General features: G+C 37.4%; 1 protein-coding gene across 3 annotated transcripts; it reads left to right on the top strand.

Moving 5' to 3' along the window:
• Window positions 1–2,050: 2,050 nt before the first annotated feature.
• ORMDL (Orosomucoid 1-like) lies at window positions 2,051–17,240 on the top strand. Of its 3 annotated transcripts, none has more exons than XM_045729080.2 (4): window positions 2,051–2,166; window positions 5,296–5,528; window positions 8,416–8,567; window positions 11,782–17,240. In XM_045729080.2, the coding sequence occupies exons 2-4, from the start codon at window positions 5,358–5,360 to the stop codon at window positions 11,915–11,917; spliced, it is 459 nt and encodes a 152-aa protein (XP_045585036.1). In that variant the 5' UTR covers window positions 2,051–2,166; window positions 5,296–5,357; the 3' UTR covers window positions 11,918–17,240. The 3 variants fall into 3 exon arrangements, with proteins under 3 accessions (XP_045585036.1, XP_045585043.1, XP_045585051.1); XM_045729087.2 differs by having other exon boundaries at window positions 2,160–2,430; XM_045729095.2 differs by lacking the exon at window positions 2,051–2,166 and adding an exon at window positions 2,234–2,252.
• Window positions 17,241–17,673: the final 433 nt, after the last annotated feature.

Genomic DNA, 17,673 nt, shown 5'->3' with positions numbered 1-17,673 from the left:
GCTTTTTTTGGCTACCTAACCTAACCTTACCTATAAATATAGGTTAGGTTAGGTTAGGTAGGGTTGGTTAGGTTCGGTCATATATCTACGTTAATTTTAACTCCAATAAAAAAAAATTGACCTCATACATAGAGAAAAGGGTTGCTTTATCATTTCATAAGAAAAAAATTATAGTAAATATATTAATTCAGGAAAACTTGGCTTATTAGGCAAATCGGGCCTTGAATAGTAGGCTGAGAAGTGAGTTCTGGCTACTAGGTACGACATATATATATATATATATATATATGTCGTACCTAGTAGCCAGAACTCACTTTTCAGCCTACAATGCAAGGCCCAATTTGCCTAATAAGCCAAGTTTTCATGAATTAATATATTTTCTCTAATTTTTTTCTTATGCAATGATAAAGCAACCTATTTCATTATGTAAGAGGTCAATTTTTTTTATTGGAGTTAAAATTAACGTAGATATATGACCGAACCTAACCAACCCTACCTAACCTAACCTAACCTATCTTTATAGGTTAGGTTAGGTTAGGTAGCTGAAAAAGTTAGGTTAGGTTAGGTTAGGTAGGTTAGGTAGTCGAAAAGCAATTAATTCATGAAAACTTGGCTTATTAGGCAAATCGGGCCATGCATAGTAGGCTCAGAAGTGAGTTCTGGCTACTAGGTACGACATATATATATATATGTCGTACCTAGTAGCCAGAACTCACTTCTCAGCCTACTATGCAAGGCCCGATTTGCCTAATAAGCCAAGTTTTCATTAATTAATTGTTTTTCGACTACCTAACCTAACTTTTTCTGCTACCTAACCTAACCTAACTTACAAAGATAGGTTAGGTTAGGTTAGGTAGGGTTGGTTAGGTTTGGTCATATATCTACGTTAATTTTAACTCCAATAAAAAAAAATTGACCTCATACATAATGAAATGGGTAGCTTTATCATTTCATAAGAAAAAAATTTGAGAAAATATATTAATTCAGGAAAACTTGTCTTATTAGGCAAATCAGTCCTTGCATAGTAGGCTGAGAAGTGCGTTCTGGCTACTAGGTACGACATATATATATATATATATATATATATATATATATATATATATATATATATATATATATATATATATATATATATATATATATATAAACAAAAAGTTGGGCTACTCTTATTACAATTTCGCTACTTTTAGACCTTCAGCTCGCTACTTTCAGTAATTTGGAGCTGGCAACCCTGTGACAGAAGAGCAGTCACTGACATTCAAAGACCAGAAAGCACGAGTATAAAGAGCTATGATATGTTAAGAACAAAGTCTTTTATGTACGGGAAGCATAAAACATCCACTAGACAATGTGACATTGTAAATGCCGGAATTGCTGGGATATCGATATCTATGGCAGGTGGCTGCAGGTAATGAATCTCCTAATGGTGAACATTCCAATTGTTGAAATTCCAATTGAACATTCCAATTGTTAACTATGGGAACAAGAGGAAGGATATATTAGGATGATAGGATATCAGGATGATGATTGTAGGATGATATATAGTGATATATATTATATACTGATGATATATATCACTATATATATCATCACTATATCTGTAATTTCATACTAAATGGTATGAGGTACTTTGAGCTCTGTAACTACTTCATACATTCACGAATATTGGAAGATATTCTTGTGCTCTAGCCAGAGTTTGCTAGTGCAGACTGATAAATCAGCCTTGCACTTCATGTTCTCTCCTGATTCCATGGATAACTAATCATCCTGTGAGATGGGAATGTTAGATGAACTTATTGCTAGTTATTTTTATCTACATTCTGTATTCTTTCATATTGAATAGCGAAGCAGCACATTGCTGTGTATCCTAAACTTGTTAAGGAAAAAACTAAATCTCTTAAACTTTTTCATTTATTTATGCTAACTTGACTGCTTATTTTAATTATTTATTACAGTAATTATTATTTAGAATTTGTTAGAATAATTGTTATGATATCAAATTTAATGAGCTCAAACGTTATGAGGAAAATTAAAGCTGCATTGGCAGCTAGTAAGACTGTTCTCCGAGATGCGTTTGTTTCCGCTCCGGCAACTGGTCGTTGGCGGCGTTAACTGACTTGATACCAACACAAAAGGAATATCCGCCTTAAAGGACACTTGAGTACAGTACGTTGTTTTGTACTTTTGTTTTGTGTGAGTGACCAAGTAGCTGTTGTGACGCGACGCTTTGGTTTGAGAGTTTGTTAATATAGGTAATTTAGCATGTGAGTGGAGTAGAGTAATGCGCCAGTGGTGGTATTAGGGTCAAGGGCAGGCGAGTGACAGGTGTGGGGTAAGGCCGTGGAGTCTCCTGTGGCCTCCATACCCTTCAGGTGTGTCCTGCTGCCCTCCAGGTGTGTCCTGCTGCCCTCTACACAGCTCACGTCAAGAGTAGGTTACACATATCACTGAGTTTGGGTTTAAATAGGACCTGTCTTATGTGGACCAATAATTATACCTTTTGAACGTCCCCTAGACGAGTATGGTCAGATCCAAATACAGCCATTTCGATAAAAGTTCGGTTCTTGTGATTAAAATGGCGTATTGTTAGGATATATATTAGGTTGGTTTGGGTTAGGCAAGGGTAGAGAGGTCTTAAAATTCATCGGTAAACTATCGTCTGTACAATGGGGTTTGCATCTGTTCCTGTGATGTGTTGTCATGGGATCTTCTGGGACGTGCTGGTCATTGTGGGATAAAAACCTTTACAAGACTGAACGTTTTTTACCTATTGTTGGGAAGAGCACGATTCTAATTTTATTTTGAAATCCATAAGTGTGAAATTACCAACAGTGGAAGTAAAAGTAAAATATACAGTACAGTAAAAATATAAAATAATATAGGTGTTAATGGTGACCACATTGATATTTAAAATTGTAATTAATCCAGAGACTGCTATAAAAAAATTTCCTTCACAGTAAATGTACTGCTGTGAATATTTGCCTTGTGTACAATTTCTTTGTGCCATTAGACGTGTTGATTATGCAACCAGGCGGAAATGACACGGCACCGTAATAGTCATATTGTGATAGGGAAGACACTTAGAAAAATTAGTAGAATTAATCTAGAATGACTGTAGTCATTTGTACTAGTAGAATGACTGTAGTCAGTCCACCAAGAAGTCCTCGTGGTGCAGTGGCAAAATACTTGCCCGGCGAGTGCTTTAGCCTGGGTTCGTATCCTGGCTGGGGAGGAATTACTGGATGCCAATCTTTAGCTGTATCCTCAGTTCACCCAGCAGTGAATGGGTACCTGGCTGTTAAACGATTTGGCGGGTCGTATTCCAGGAAAAATTAGGATTAAGGACTTGCCTGAAATGCTAAGAGTGCTAGTGGCTTTACAAGAATGTAAGAACTCTTGTGTATATACAGTATATAAATAAAAAATATATATATAATATATATATTATGTAATATATTCCTGTCTTGACTGTCCTGTCATGACTTATATTTTAGATTTTAATCAAAGGTGAGTAGGATATTGCATTGGTGAGGAACCAAATGTACCACTTAGAAAAGTGCTTTTTGTGTAATTCTCGGAGCTAAAAAAAAAAAATCCCTAGATTTGATAGTCCCAGGCAGTGTCTATTGATTTGCTTCAAGTTTTAGGTAACTCCTGGCTACAGCCTTTCAACACACACAAAAACGGTTGTTCCACACCAAAACGTAACTTGCAGTGTACCTCGCCCAAACTGTTGTAAAAGCAAAACCAACATCATGAATTTTGGATTTGTTAAAAACATTTTTAGAGTGAGGGCTGGTTAAATAAAGTGCTTGAAATTGAACCTTAATGTTGGAAAAGTTAAAATTGCTGTACAGTACTTATAAGAAATATTGTCTGTCACAGTGTAATGTAGGGGGACAGAAAAGATGCATTTTCACTCATAGGATTATATACCCATGGTACTGCCTACCTACCAAAGTTATAAATTATAATTAATTTTGTCAGGGGACAGGCAGACTGTGTGTGTATATTCATTGGGCTTGTATTGAGGTCCCCCAAAAGGTCAACTTGCTGATCCTTCCCAGGATGCAACTCTTACAACAATTGATTAACTACCGGACTCCTATTTCCTGCAAGGTAAACAGAATAATTTGGTGATGGGAAATATGGCCAACCATTTCTGTCCCGCTTGGGATTCAAACACAGGATGCCCAATTGTTAATAAAGAATAAACCCAACTACTACAAAGTCGTCAAATGTCTAATCATTATCGCAATTCAAAATCCAGCTGGAAACAAATTCGGAACACTGGGTTGAGGGGTGGGAGTGATCTTTGACAAGCCACTGGCTTCGTGACCCTGTCAAGCTACTAAGAAGATGGTCCTAGGATAAATTCAGGTTAGTTCAAAATTTTATTGAATGACCTTGCTTTAAGTTTGTAAACTTAATGTAGCTATTCCATTTTTATTCCACGGAAGATGGAGGCATATTGCATAGGAAATTGAAATGCTGGTAAGTTGACACTAAGGAAAAAACATCCAGATTGCGAGATGGCCAAGTTTTCTGATAGGGTTTGGTTGTCTGCATTGATATTGATGATTTGCTGAACCTACCTTGGTTTATGGGAATAATATTAATAATTATTAATAAAAACATAGAATTAAGTGACAGTGGTTACTTAGTAAGTACAGTACTGTACGTACAATATTTTTATACAGTATTTTATAAAGCCATTAATTATGTAAATTAAGGGAGCCGGTCGGCCAAGCGGACAGCACGCTGGACTTGTGATCCTGTGGTCCTGGGTTCGATCCCAGGCGCCGGCGAGAAACGATGGGCAGAGTTTCTTTCACCCTATGCCCCTGTTACCTAGCAGTAAAATAGGTACCTGGGTGTTAGTCAGCTGTCACGGGCTGCTTCCTGGGGGTGGAGGTCTGGTCGAAGACCGGGCCACGTGGACACTAAAGCCCCGAAATCATCTCAAGATAACCTCAAGATAACTCAAGATAACCTATGTTCAGCATTTTGAGCAGAAATACAGGAAGGAAACAACGTGATTGATTTAAATAATTTTAGGTTAGAAATACAAGTGTTGGAGATATGTATATAAAATTGGTGAAATAAATGTTGAAAAGATTAGCATTAATGTAAATTAGTACCCTGTAGAACTAATTAGTTACCAGTGAGTAAAAATTTTTTTACAGTAAGTGTATTTTGTAACTGAGACAATATCTGTAATGATAATGCATAACTAAATGTATTTTTGTTTTTAATGTCATACAATTTGGTATTAAATATATTGTTATATTTTAGATTTAGACGAATTTGATCGTCACCACTGAGGCATCTTGAGCTGAAAGGTAAAGGAACTGAACATGCTGTCTGGAGGCCACGGAGAAGTGAACCCCAACTCGTCTTGGCACAGTAGTCGAGGCGCATGGATCTCTTACTTAGCGGGTGTCCTCACACTACACCTTTTCCTTCTCTCCATACCACTGATTTCAATACCAACAGCCTGGACACTCACTAATGTTATACACAACCTGGTGAGTCTTGGGTATTGTTTTTATCAGTAAGCCGAGGTACACCATTATACTTGTACCATTTTCTCCTGATTATTTCTTGCTAGAATTTTTATAAAAATCTATATTTCATGCATATACGTAATACTGTAATATAAAAATAATTCATTGTCAAGGGAACAGGAAGCGCAAGTGTGTTCATACGTGTTAATCTTTTATCGAGATCCCCCCCGCCTGAATTACGTACCCCGCCCATGATGTAACCCTACAACAAGCTGACTAGCAACTTAATGCTAGATGAACAGAGGCATTAGGTAAAAGGAAATATGCCCAACCATTTCAATCCCACCTGGGATTCTAACCTGGAATTTTCAATTTTGCATCGAGAACGAACCTGACTGTACTACCAGGACCCTTAACATCAACAACTTCCCACTTTGCTCATGATTTGGGACTATAGTATATAATTAAGGATGTCATTGTTGATTCTGTAGGACCTCTGTTGCATTTACCTGAATTTACCCGAGAGCCACTGAAACTGGTGGCCTTGACGAGGACAAGAAGCTGGAGGCTTGTTGAAGGATCCCCCATTTCCCTTGATTTTCTTCAGTTGTACTTTAAAAGTGAATAGTTTTTGCAGTTCTAGCTTCGGCGAGTAGACGGTTCCATAGGTTTATAGCCCTGTGGGGAGAAAAAGCATCTGTTCTCAGTCCTACATTGTGGCTTGTTGAGCTTGAAACCATTGATCCTTGTTTGTGTTACATCTGACCTTTTGAAGAAATTTTCCTGATCAACATCCTCCAAATTGTTTAGTATTTTAAGTTTCAGGGTATACTTCACCCCTTGTGAAGGCAAGGGGTGAGTATAAACTAATGTATGGTTATTGACATTAAAAGCTATTGTTTTAGAGGCCAAATATTTAGCCTTTAATTGAATGCATTTCTTTCTATAGATTATGATCATGCTGTAACTTTATATTAAAAAGTGTAATATTTATTTACATATAAATAATTATGTGCACACAACCATTTGAAGCTTGAATACTCTTTGATAAGGAATATAGGGGAGACAGAGCATCACAGTTGTAGCTATACCTGTAATTCCGTAACTACACTAGGGTAATTTGTCATGGGGCTGTGATACTTGTGGTGGTGTACTCAATGTAAACCTACCCTATCTTGGACTACCTGGAGAGGGCCATGCTCAAAAATATTATGCTCCAGGGCTGCCATGTTCATTTTTTAAACATACAATCTACCAAACCCTTCTGGTGGGGTGGGCTTGGTGAATGTAATGATTGTTTCATTACATCCAATGCTGGGTTTATTTACTACTGTATTGTATTTTTTTTTTTTTTAGCTTTGATTTCCACAGAGCTTGGAAAGGATGTGGGAGGAAGAAGGATGGGGGATGAAATTCTTGGAAGAGGATTTGGATGTGGAGAGAGGAGGCTTGAAAGTTCGGTGGCCTGTCCACCGTGGATTGGAGATGTTTTTTGAGTCAAAGCCTGTAGCTTGGGTTCTTCTTGGGTGGCAGGAGGCTAGTGGTGGGGCAGAGTGATGTCGTCCTGGTTCACTTGAGGTGGTCTGTCTGGCTTGGAGGATGCGTCTTCCTTATTAAGGTGGTGAGTGGTAAGTTCACTGTTGCTTGGTGGTGTCTTGGCCACGAGGTATTCGCATGTACTTCCCAAATGACAGCGGTGGTATTGGTGTTCCTGTCGGGTCTTCATCTTCTTCCAGGAAGGTCACTTGTCCCATCTTGAAATCGAATTTTGGGTCGATGTATTCTCTCTCCAGAGCGCTGAGGTCTACATATAGTTCCACGATCTCGTGGTGGACAAACACAGGGTGAGGAAAGGAGGTCTTGAGCTGGTTGATGATCCTGTTGTATTCTAAGGCAATGACTATTCTTGTGCTTCGATTGCCGTTGAAATTGCCACCGTGATTGAGGTAAAGTCCATAGTAGGGCTTTTTCTTGCTTGATTTGCTTGGGTTTGGGTCGAAGTCTGAGGCCACATATGTGACGGCCTCATCCGTGTCAGATGGAAGGAATAGTGTTTCTTGGGACTCTGGTGCTGGTTCTGGTTCTGAATCTTTTTTTTTTTTTTTTTTTTTTTTGAGATATATACAAGAGTTGTTACATTCTTGTACAGCCACTAGTACGCGTAGCGTTTCGGGCAGGTCCCTGGAATACGATCTCCTGCCGCGAAGAATCGTTTTTTCATCCAAGTACACATTTTACTGTTGCGTTAAACAGAGGCTACAGTTAAGGAATTGCGCCCAGTAAATCCTCCCCGGCCAGGATACGAACCCATGACATAGCGCTCGCGGAACGCCAGGCGAATCTGGTTCTGACTCTGATTCCACTTGCTGATGTTTTGCTTTCCTTTTCGACCGTCGCCCCCGGCCGGTGGGGGCAGGTGTTGAGGTTGATTGGTCTGCTGTGGAGGTGGTCTGGGTGGATGCTGTTGCCTGGGTGACTGGTGCTGGGTTCGACTCCGGTGGAGGTGGTAGCGGTATGACTGCAGTTACTGGTGGTGTTGGAATCTGGTCTGTTTGGGTTGAAGCAGCGTTGTGATGTTGAAATAGGTCTGCTGGTATCAACATTGTGGGCAGGTTGTTCTGGGCGAGCAGCCTGTTCAGTACTCTCACGTATTTGGCGTTGTCTGTTCCTGCCTCTCTCTCAGCTACACTGATCAGGCATGGGATGAGAGTGGTGTTGGTTGAGGCCGCTGATTGGTTGACAGTCAAGTTGGTTGGCTGAGCTGCAGTCGCCTGTGTCCCCATTGGGGGGTCTGTATTGTATTGTATTTTGTTACTATCATCTGCCAACTTCTCAACAGCATTGTAAATCGTGTTAACTGCCTATGCTACACTGGTTGTTTTATTCTTTTTCTTTTCTTTTTTTCCAGGCAAATTACCTGTTCCTTCACCAGATTAAGGGTACTCCATGGCAGTTATTAGATCAGGGAAAATCTCGGCTGATGACGGCATGGGAACAGATTGACTATGGACAGCAGTATACAACAACTCGCAAATTTATCACCATCATTCCCATTGTCTTGTAAGTGAAATATAAGAAATAGTTCTTTAGTGCTGAATGCCCATAGCATTTTTTAATCATGAAATATACTGTAGCATTAACCTTTAAATGGCGCATGGCTATATACCATTTGACACCCACAGGCGCATAAAAAAAAAAAAAAAAAAAAATTCTTCCTAACCTGTTAATTTGTGTTCACTGATCATGGGAAAAATAATAAAAAAATCGTAAGTGGCATATATTGCCCGCTGTAGGGCAGGGAAGTCTGGCAAAAAACAGGCGCTGACTCAGCGTGTGTCCCAGGCGGTCTGTTGATCGCCAGCTGTCAATGCCGGAGTTGCCACAAAGAGATAATTACCTAATTATTTCAATATCTCTGATTGATTTTTCATAGTTTTTTTTTGCTGTAATATTATTCAATAGTGTGTAGTGTGATATATTTATATAATAAAATGAGTGAATCATCGCTGTACTCAAAAATATGGTGTGCATATTGTTGATTCAATTATGTTCATCAAATGGTGAACAAATACTTTGTCGGTTATTACACTATATACACAGGTTATATATAAGTATCTGCACGTTTTGTTCACCATAACGAACCACTAAGTTGCTATTATGAGTCAAAAAGTAACGAGGAGTGACCGCCGTGTACCAGCCAGCCACTCATGCCCTCCCTCAAGTCACCTGACTCGCCCACATTCTCCTCCCACAATACTGTTTTTGCTTTTATTCACTATATACAGACGCTATATACAAGTATCTACATTCGTGTTCACCATTGTAACGGGGGGTGGGGGGAAATGGCTCTATCTTGTCCATTATTCCACCCCCAGTTAACTAACGAGGCCGGGGGAAACAGCTCTCTCTAGTCCGTTATCCCGTCCCCAGTTAGCTACCTATTCTAGAGCCCCTCCAGAGTTCCTCTCTCGTTCAACACCTTGTAACCTAGGTATTTGACTACCTAGGTGCTAAGACTACAAGGCGCCGTAACTGGATCAGCTACCCGAAACTCTAGAGAGAACTCTAGAGTATATAATCATTGCCACAAACGTATACGAGAAAACGAAAGGAAAGAAATGAATAGTGAAGTAATTAGTGAGGGTTTGGGGTGAGAGGGGTAGAGAGGTGGGAGGGGCGAGGAGGGTCATTAGTTGAAAGTGAGAGTTTAGAGAGGGGTGGAGGGAGAGGTGTAGATAGGTAGAAGAGTAGATAGTAGAAGTAGAAGAGTAGATAGTAGAAGACGAAATGCTGCCACCATCCATTCATGATCATTACATACAAGACAAGGAATGGAACTTGTCTGTATCACAAAATTCTCAAAAGATGTTATCAAGAGGTCATTATTAGTATGTCCCATCTTTATCATGTACTCATTCTAAACCATGAAACCAGTAATCACAGAGGCTTTCTCACCTCAACTCAAAACTTTAGGGCACAAAGTAAAGACCATTTAAATAATAGATTCAATTATATTTCACATGATAACTATCATAATTTAAGCAACTCAAATGTTCAAGTTTAATATGCCAAGTGAGTCATCATCCAAGAATCTGAGAACACTACAACTGACTGCCCCTGATCATCACACAACACTTGTAAAACACGACCAAGTCACCTTAATGTTCAACTCGCCAAGTGTCTGCCTATAGTTGGGGGGAGGGGGGGAGTCTGCAGCTGTCAGGCAGCTTCACTCCCGTCCGACCGACAGCCTGTCTCGGCTGTTGTCCTCCTGCTCTACTGTCTGGTCTTCTGTCTTGTTAATGCTCAATGCTCTCGAATCGATAGCTCTCCGAGTATATATTGGGGACCCTAGTAACTAACTCCGCCCACAAGTAGATAGCCTCCGGCTCTCTACCAAGCCACTCCTTAAACGTCGGCATGTTTGAAGGCTACCAGGCTCCAATTATGAGATTAGCAGAAGTACGGTGAAATTCGCATGATCTGACCTCAGGTCACTTGGGGTCATTAACTCTTAAGAGGTGTGAAACTCCGGCCGACAACTTGGCGCCTTCCCAAATTCTTGTCTGTGACTCATTTACTATATATATTTTTTAAATAAACTAAACCAAACACTTTTACAGTGTTACACCATAACGAACCACTAAGTTGGTATGCTGAGTGGCAGTGGCAGTGGCAGCCCGCCACTGGCTGCCACTTCCTCCCTCTCTCACCTCACCTGACTTGCCACCATTCTCCACCCACTATACTGTTTTTGCTTTTATATACAGACGTTATATATAAGTATTTACATGTTTTGTTCACCATAACTGTACATCTAAGCTTGTATGGTGAGTAAAGGCACAAAGATGTAGGACCTCACACAGTCAGCTGATGGCTGCCGTCCTCAAGGCCAGACGCACTAATATTTCTCCTACAACAATACTGTTTGTGGTGTTATTATGCTATATACACACATTATATATAAATATCTACTTGTTTTATTCACCATACTTGTACAAGTAAACTGGTATGGTGCCCAAAGACCATCATGGTAACCAGTAAACATCATGATAAATCGTGCAGACGACGCCCCACCGTCCTCACCAAAATGGCGGCTCCCAACCTACTCCTCTTGCTGTTTATACCCTCTATACAGACGTTATATATAAGTACAGTATCTACATTTGTGTTCACCATAGCGAACCACTAAGCTGGTATGGTGAGTGCAGTCAATAAAAGGTGGCCACACACAGTCAGACATCGCCACCACCTTCCCTCCCACAGCATTACTCCTCCCTCCATGGCGCACAGCGCTAAATATCGCCACAATCCTGCTATTATCAGAACCCTGGTCAGTTTTATCACAGTCAGGGGTCTTCTGTAATAATATCATCGCTACATAATAGCATGAACAAGTATATTATGGCATTTTTAGGCGATGCTGTAGTCACAAGCTGAACAGTAGTGCTGTGAGCTCGTGCTGCATGCGTCAGGCTTGGTAGCTCACTCAATACTGAGGCCCCCTAACACCCGGGAGTTTGGCCCACGATTTTTAAAAAAAATGGCGTCTGTTTACAGGAGCCCTGATGAAGGTGTTGTGAACCCCGTGTATCCGCGGGCCATTTAAATCTTGCATAGTACTCCAAAGCATCACTTGATGTGATGCGCAATTTACTGCAAGTCGATCAAAGCATCATATGATGCGATGCACAATTGAAGGGTTAATCTTCTGTATAGAAGATAATAGATTCTCTGAATATAAGTAACATTAATGTTAATTTTCTTGTTGCAGATTTCTTCTAGCCAGCTTTTACACCAAGTATGAATTCGGTCATTTTGCCATCAACTTTGCCACCCTTCTACTGGTACTAATCCCAAAGTTGCCACAATTCCACATGGTTCGGTTGTTTGGTATCAACAAGTATTAAACTTGACCTAAGAGCAGTGGAATAGAAGCTGATATGCAGTCTTTTAAAGGTCAGAAAATGTACTAAAAGAAAGTATTAGTTATAGCTTGGAAATGAATAATGTTGCAGGTTCAGGTGTTGTTAACTATGAAACAATTGATTTGTTACAGGTGATGTAAAAAATGTACAAATGCTGATCAAGTTTTGGCAATTGAAATTAAGTTACCATATTCATTCAAAATAGGTAAGCCTTTTTGTAGATAAATGTGTGTAACTATTACCCATCAAACATTTTCTTGAAAATGTAAATTTTCCTTCGTTATTAGTTCTTGCAAATTCTGAAAAACTGCACTGTACTTCACAGGAACATTATTTTCTTGTGCAAATTTATTCTACTGGATCAAGATCTATTTTCTATAAAATAAAAATTTGGTCCAAAGTACTCTGTCCATTAGGTTATGCACACATTTCATTAAGCTACCCCATTATCTTTTAATAATTTTTTGTCATTGTAGCAATTTCTCAAATTCTGTTCGTACTAAATCAAAACTGTTTGGGTCCATTCACACAAAAATGGTTCTAATTTTCTCGTCTACACAATGGTTGTCCATACTGTGGACAACCATAGAATATGTAGATGAAATCCTTCATGTTGTGTGCTACTTTAACTAAGGCAATACCTGATAGTGTATAAATTTTGTTTTAAAAGATAATATAATGTCAAGCAATTTTCTCTGCATGTAATGGAATGTTATGCACTGCATAAGTGCTATGCTCTTTTTGCTGCATACTTAAGGTACATGTACTATGACAAATAGAACACGTCCAACTTGCCGTTAATTTTCCATCACTGACAAAATAGTGCAGTATTTGAACAGTGGTTGTCAGAAAGCTTTAGTTGCCTTGCAGCTTTGGTTGCAGCTTTAAAGCTACATTGCCAGACAATGTCATAACTAAAATTACTAATAAATTCAGTTAGTTGGGGCATTGTTTTAAGGCAGATTAGACAGTTTGTGTTTAATTTAAAAAAAATTAAATACCCACATTACAGAATAGATATCCAGGTAAAGTGAAAAAACAGGTCATTGTAATTATTATATTTAATTGGGTCTTGCATCCTGAGATGGTGTATGTTGATTTTTACCTGTTTCAGTCAAAGGCAGAGACCAGTCCTGCGAGGGGTTACGTCTATGTACACAGTAAGACTTTGCATAATTTAAAGTTGTATAGCATATAAAGCTTGTATTTAAGTAACAATATATCACCACAATTTTTGTGATTGTTTCTTCATTAGTCTCCCATATTGTGTAGGCTGCTGTAAACACCCAGTTCACATATATTCAATACTGCATTGTTCTAACCATATTTACCAATTTATTTTTTTCTTATGTCAGTGGGTTTTTTTTATCAAAGTACAATAAGTAACTTCAAAATCTCAACACTATTGCATTTCATGAAATTTTAAAAAAGACCTTTACAGTTAGTACTGTATATGTAAAGGTTATGAAGCACACAAATGTCTACTGATAGCTCCACCAGTATAAATTGAGTGAATATTGAATAGTAACAAAATGAAAATCACACATTTCACTTCGAATGTCTTCATTTGTAGCGTGTTTATAGATATAATTAGTATTGCCTTTTATGAAGTAGCTAATGACGTTTTTAAGTGACAACCTTGGTAGATGTGTTTGTGTACTGTATCGATAAAAATTGTGGTCGAGTGATTGTAATAATGGAAGAATGCCTTCAAGTGAAGTTGAATTTTTTTTTTTTATAAAATTTTACAGTACAACGTTAGAGATATCAACAAGAGTATGGTGGAATACCTATGGAAAGTTTTGCAAAAGAAGATAGAAAATTAAGCCAGACAAGGAAGGCTATAGAGATACGGCATTCTAAAATTGCGTCTGCTTAATGTTGTGTTAAACTCCTTGAAAGGAGTTTGAGGAATGGATAGATTTTTATTGATAAATGTTATATAGGTAATGAGATGTGATAGTAATATAAATAATTTGATGAAATTTAGATAATTAGTGCTGTCACTGATCTTAACAATGATAAAGTTCATGAGCTAGTGAGAAGTTTGTGATGGAGGTGTGAGCCAGTGACCAAAATGATGCTGGTAGTCGCACCAGATTGGTGTTTTAGTTGACTGCAACTTGTATGTTTGGAAAAGGGGAAAGTTTGATGAACAGCCAAGTGCTTTTATCTTAATTACAAGAGTGAATAGGATAGTTGAAATGCTTTGGTTTATGAATATATTGAGTTTAATAAGTAGGATATCTGTACTGGTATGAATGTGCTTTCTTTAACCTTTATTGCTACAATTGCTGCATCATATTTGATTCTTAGGTAGTGTTGATAAGAATGTTCACCACACATACTTTTTGTAATTATAATATTTGGGGTGTTTTATTCCATTTTCCTAAAACCTCTATTTTTTAAGTGCTTGGTATAGCTGCTTTGAAGTTACAGGTATAATTTAATTATTCACACTTTATTCAGCCTGCTATAGACTTTCTGGTGTTATTGTCTACACTTCGGCTATGGTGGTGGTTTCTCCTTTAGAATATTTGTTATTCATGGTAGTCAAAGTTCTGTAACATTAACATGTAAAAGTGTTGTGCTAATATATCCTTAAAAACAAAGTAATACCCTTTCTTGTAGCATAGTAAAATCAAAGCAGCCATCAAATTATTTTGGGAAAGGTTTTCAGTTGCTTTTGCTGGGTTTTATAGATGCAGTGTATGATATCTGTGATGACCTGGAATGATGAATAATGAATACTAAACATGTATGAAATATTTCAATGATACAAGAAATTAGTTACGAGCAGTGAATTTAGAAGTTTTTGAAAACATGCTTGAGGTATTTTCATTGTAGTTCATATTAATTGGTTTGAGGAGAAATTTTTTTCGGGCTATGTTGATTGTATAGAGATACAAACAAAGTGTCAGATCTTGGTAAATAGTTATACTGGATCTACAACTATCAGTAAATATTGGCTTCATAATTGTTATACCTCAGCCACTTTGACTGGATGGTAGAGCAACGGACTCATTTCATGCAAGTCGGCGTTCAATCCCCGACTGTCCAAGTGGTTGAGCATCATTACTTATCCCCATCCCATATCAAATCCTGATCCCTTCCAAGTGCTTTAAAGCCATAATGGCTACGGGCTTTTCCCTGATAAAAATTAAAATTTGTTTTAATCAATACTGATTCGGCTGATAAATTTTAATAATATTGGTTAAGGGGCAACTTGTTCAGAATTGTAAAGTTTTATTGCGTCTATAGAGGTAAATATTGAAATTAAATAGTTCCTTAGTGCAATATTTGCAGTGACCTTATTTAACATTTGTACTCTTATGCCACATAACATGTCATTTTCATGGAGTGCTAGACTTTTCTCCTAATTTTGCCCATTAACAGTGTATATGGCATCACAGTACAGTTGCAATACTGGCATAATCCAAATTAAAGTGCTGGATCCAGGAAATAAGACTTGGCAAATTGGATATCTTTATCTTGGTAAATGTCTAAGCTTAAAATTCTTAGATCCTGCACTAAGCCAATTTTGTTAATAGGATATTATTTAACAACAGAGGAGGTATAAAGTATTTTTCAGAAAGTCTCATAATATATATATATTTTTTTTTTTTTTTTTTTTTTTTTTAGGATTAAATGATTTGATGTTTGTGTTTACTGGGAATTAGGATCTGAAGATATTAGGGTACTAATATGATTAATATATTATAAGTAATATGATGATTAGTGCCATAGGTGTAAGAATGTTGATAATGAATGTAACTTTTGTTACATCAATATTATTCCATTTCTTCACTTTCATAGAAGATAACAACAGTATAGGAAACCTTAGATATTCAAAATGGTTCGTATTTTCCTCCATACTTTCCATACTAATCATCGTCACAAAGCTATTGCCATCCCAGTCCTACAAATGGTTCACTGTATCAATCTGCTCCTCTGGAGTAAATGATTTGAATTTGTGACGAGCATTTTTAGCATTGCAGGTTTTTAATGGACTGCATGTAATGCATTTTTTGTATTTTAGATATGTAGTCTGTAAGTGATGCAGGAACCTGTGCAGCAGAGTATTTTATTTTTTATTTTATATACTCTATGAAAATTGATATTTATTTGCTCTCTTAAATTTGGTTATACTGGTCCATAGTATGGCTTATAACTAAAAAATGGTAGTACAGTATTTCTTTTTGGTGCTTTCCAGTTTTGAGAATTTTATACTGCAATACATGGCATGTTGGTCATAGAATGGAAAGTCTCTTTTTAATTATGTCAACCATTTTGGTATTAATAATAATGGTCAGAAACTAGACATTCCCATTATTTAGGGAATCAAAACATTGCTTTATTGGTATTTCAATAGTTGCTGTAGTAACTAAGTATTTTATTACTTATTTAGAAGAACTTTCTTTAATTTTCATTTATAAATCATTGGTTATAATTGTGATCTGTAATAAATGACAATATATATTAGTTAATTAATATTGATATGGACCACACAGGTATCATAGCAAGCAGTAGATCATACACGGTGGTTCATGGCTGTGCAGTTGCTCGGGATGTTCTTTGTATCCTATTATGTGTAGTACTGTACATGATATTTTGCTTCTGATACAAACTAAAAAAAGTACTGTGTAGTTTAAATGTATGATTCTCGTTGTAAACTTCGGAACAAGAGTATTCTAAGTTTTTAATTGTACTTTGGATGTTGTTGGTATTAGTAGAATGGATGGAACGCCCTATTATAATATCTTCCATGACTTATTGTATCCATTTAACAAATTCTAAACTTTTCCAAATTAAACTTTTAACATTGTAGCCTCTTAGTTTGCATGTATTTTAGAACCATTCTTGGTGTGGCCATGCTGGGTAAAGTGTAGCACCCTTTTTAGTAATTGCAGCCAGTAGTTCAGTGATACTATACAGGGAATGAACTGTGTGCCAATCTAACAAGTGTGTTGTCTTTGTAGTAGACTTACTTTTTCAGGGCTGTCATTCCATTATGTATAAATATAAGGCTGTAGAGTATAAGTTCATATAATGATCCTTTTAGTGGTTCTGTTACAAGGTATGTTTTGGTTATTAAGGTGTTTTAGCCAAGTGACCTAAACTTAATGTGTGATGATTATCAGATTGGTGGCTTATTGGTTTGTGTAATATATCTTTAGCATACTTTATCACTGCTGGCAGGATCATTGCTGCCATGTGTGATTTTTTCAAGGTTTTTCTTGCACTAGTCATATCTAATAAAGAAATATAATTTGTAGCAAATGATATTACATATACAGATTTCAAATTTCTTTTTGTTTATCCTTTTTTCAAAGGTTTCATTCTATTCCCACTGATTAGTCAACCCGTCCTCTTAAAAATAGCGTTGCTTTTCACTCGTATGTGCGCTATGGCCAAAAGTGGACATAATTTAAAATGAAATTGACTCACAAAAGTGACGTACTGTCCCATTTTCTGTGAGTCATCCGGCCTACTCGGACAGGTTAGGAGAGGAAACTTTTAATTAACGTTTTTTATAACGTTTTGAAACTTTATGAGAATTTCTGCCCACCTACCAGAGGACCCTTAATTTACTGTTGTTGAAAAAAAAAAAAATCCCAAATTTATTTTCATTTTTTTTTTTCATTTTCAAATTACATCCACTTTCGGGCATACGGGCGAACGGCCAAAGGCGACGTTATTTTTAAGAGGATAGGTTGGATTAGTACAGTATTTAGATA

This window comes from Procambarus clarkii, chromosome 10 (assembly GCF_040958095.1).
Source record: "Procambarus clarkii isolate CNS0578487 chromosome 10, FALCON_Pclarkii_2.0, whole genome shotgun sequence".
Taxonomy (NCBI): domain Eukaryota; kingdom Metazoa; phylum Arthropoda; class Malacostraca; order Decapoda; family Cambaridae; genus Procambarus; species Procambarus clarkii.
This window is presented reverse-complemented; position numbering and strand designations above follow the sequence as displayed.

Excerpts from the sequence above, each read along its gene's own strand:
- ORMDL (XM_045729080.2), top strand. The coding sequence starts at position 5,358 with ATGCTGTCTGGAGGCCACGGAGAAGTGAACCCCAACTCGTCTTGGCAC. Across the intron at positions 5,529-8,415 it reads CTAATGTTATACACAACCTG|GCAAATTACCTGTTCCTTCA; the intron begins GTGAGTCTTGGG and ends CTTTTTTTCCAG. Across the intron at positions 8,568-11,781 it reads ACCATCATTCCCATTGTCTT|ATTTCTTCTAGCCAGCTTTT; the intron begins GTAAGTGAAATA and ends TTCTTGTTGCAG.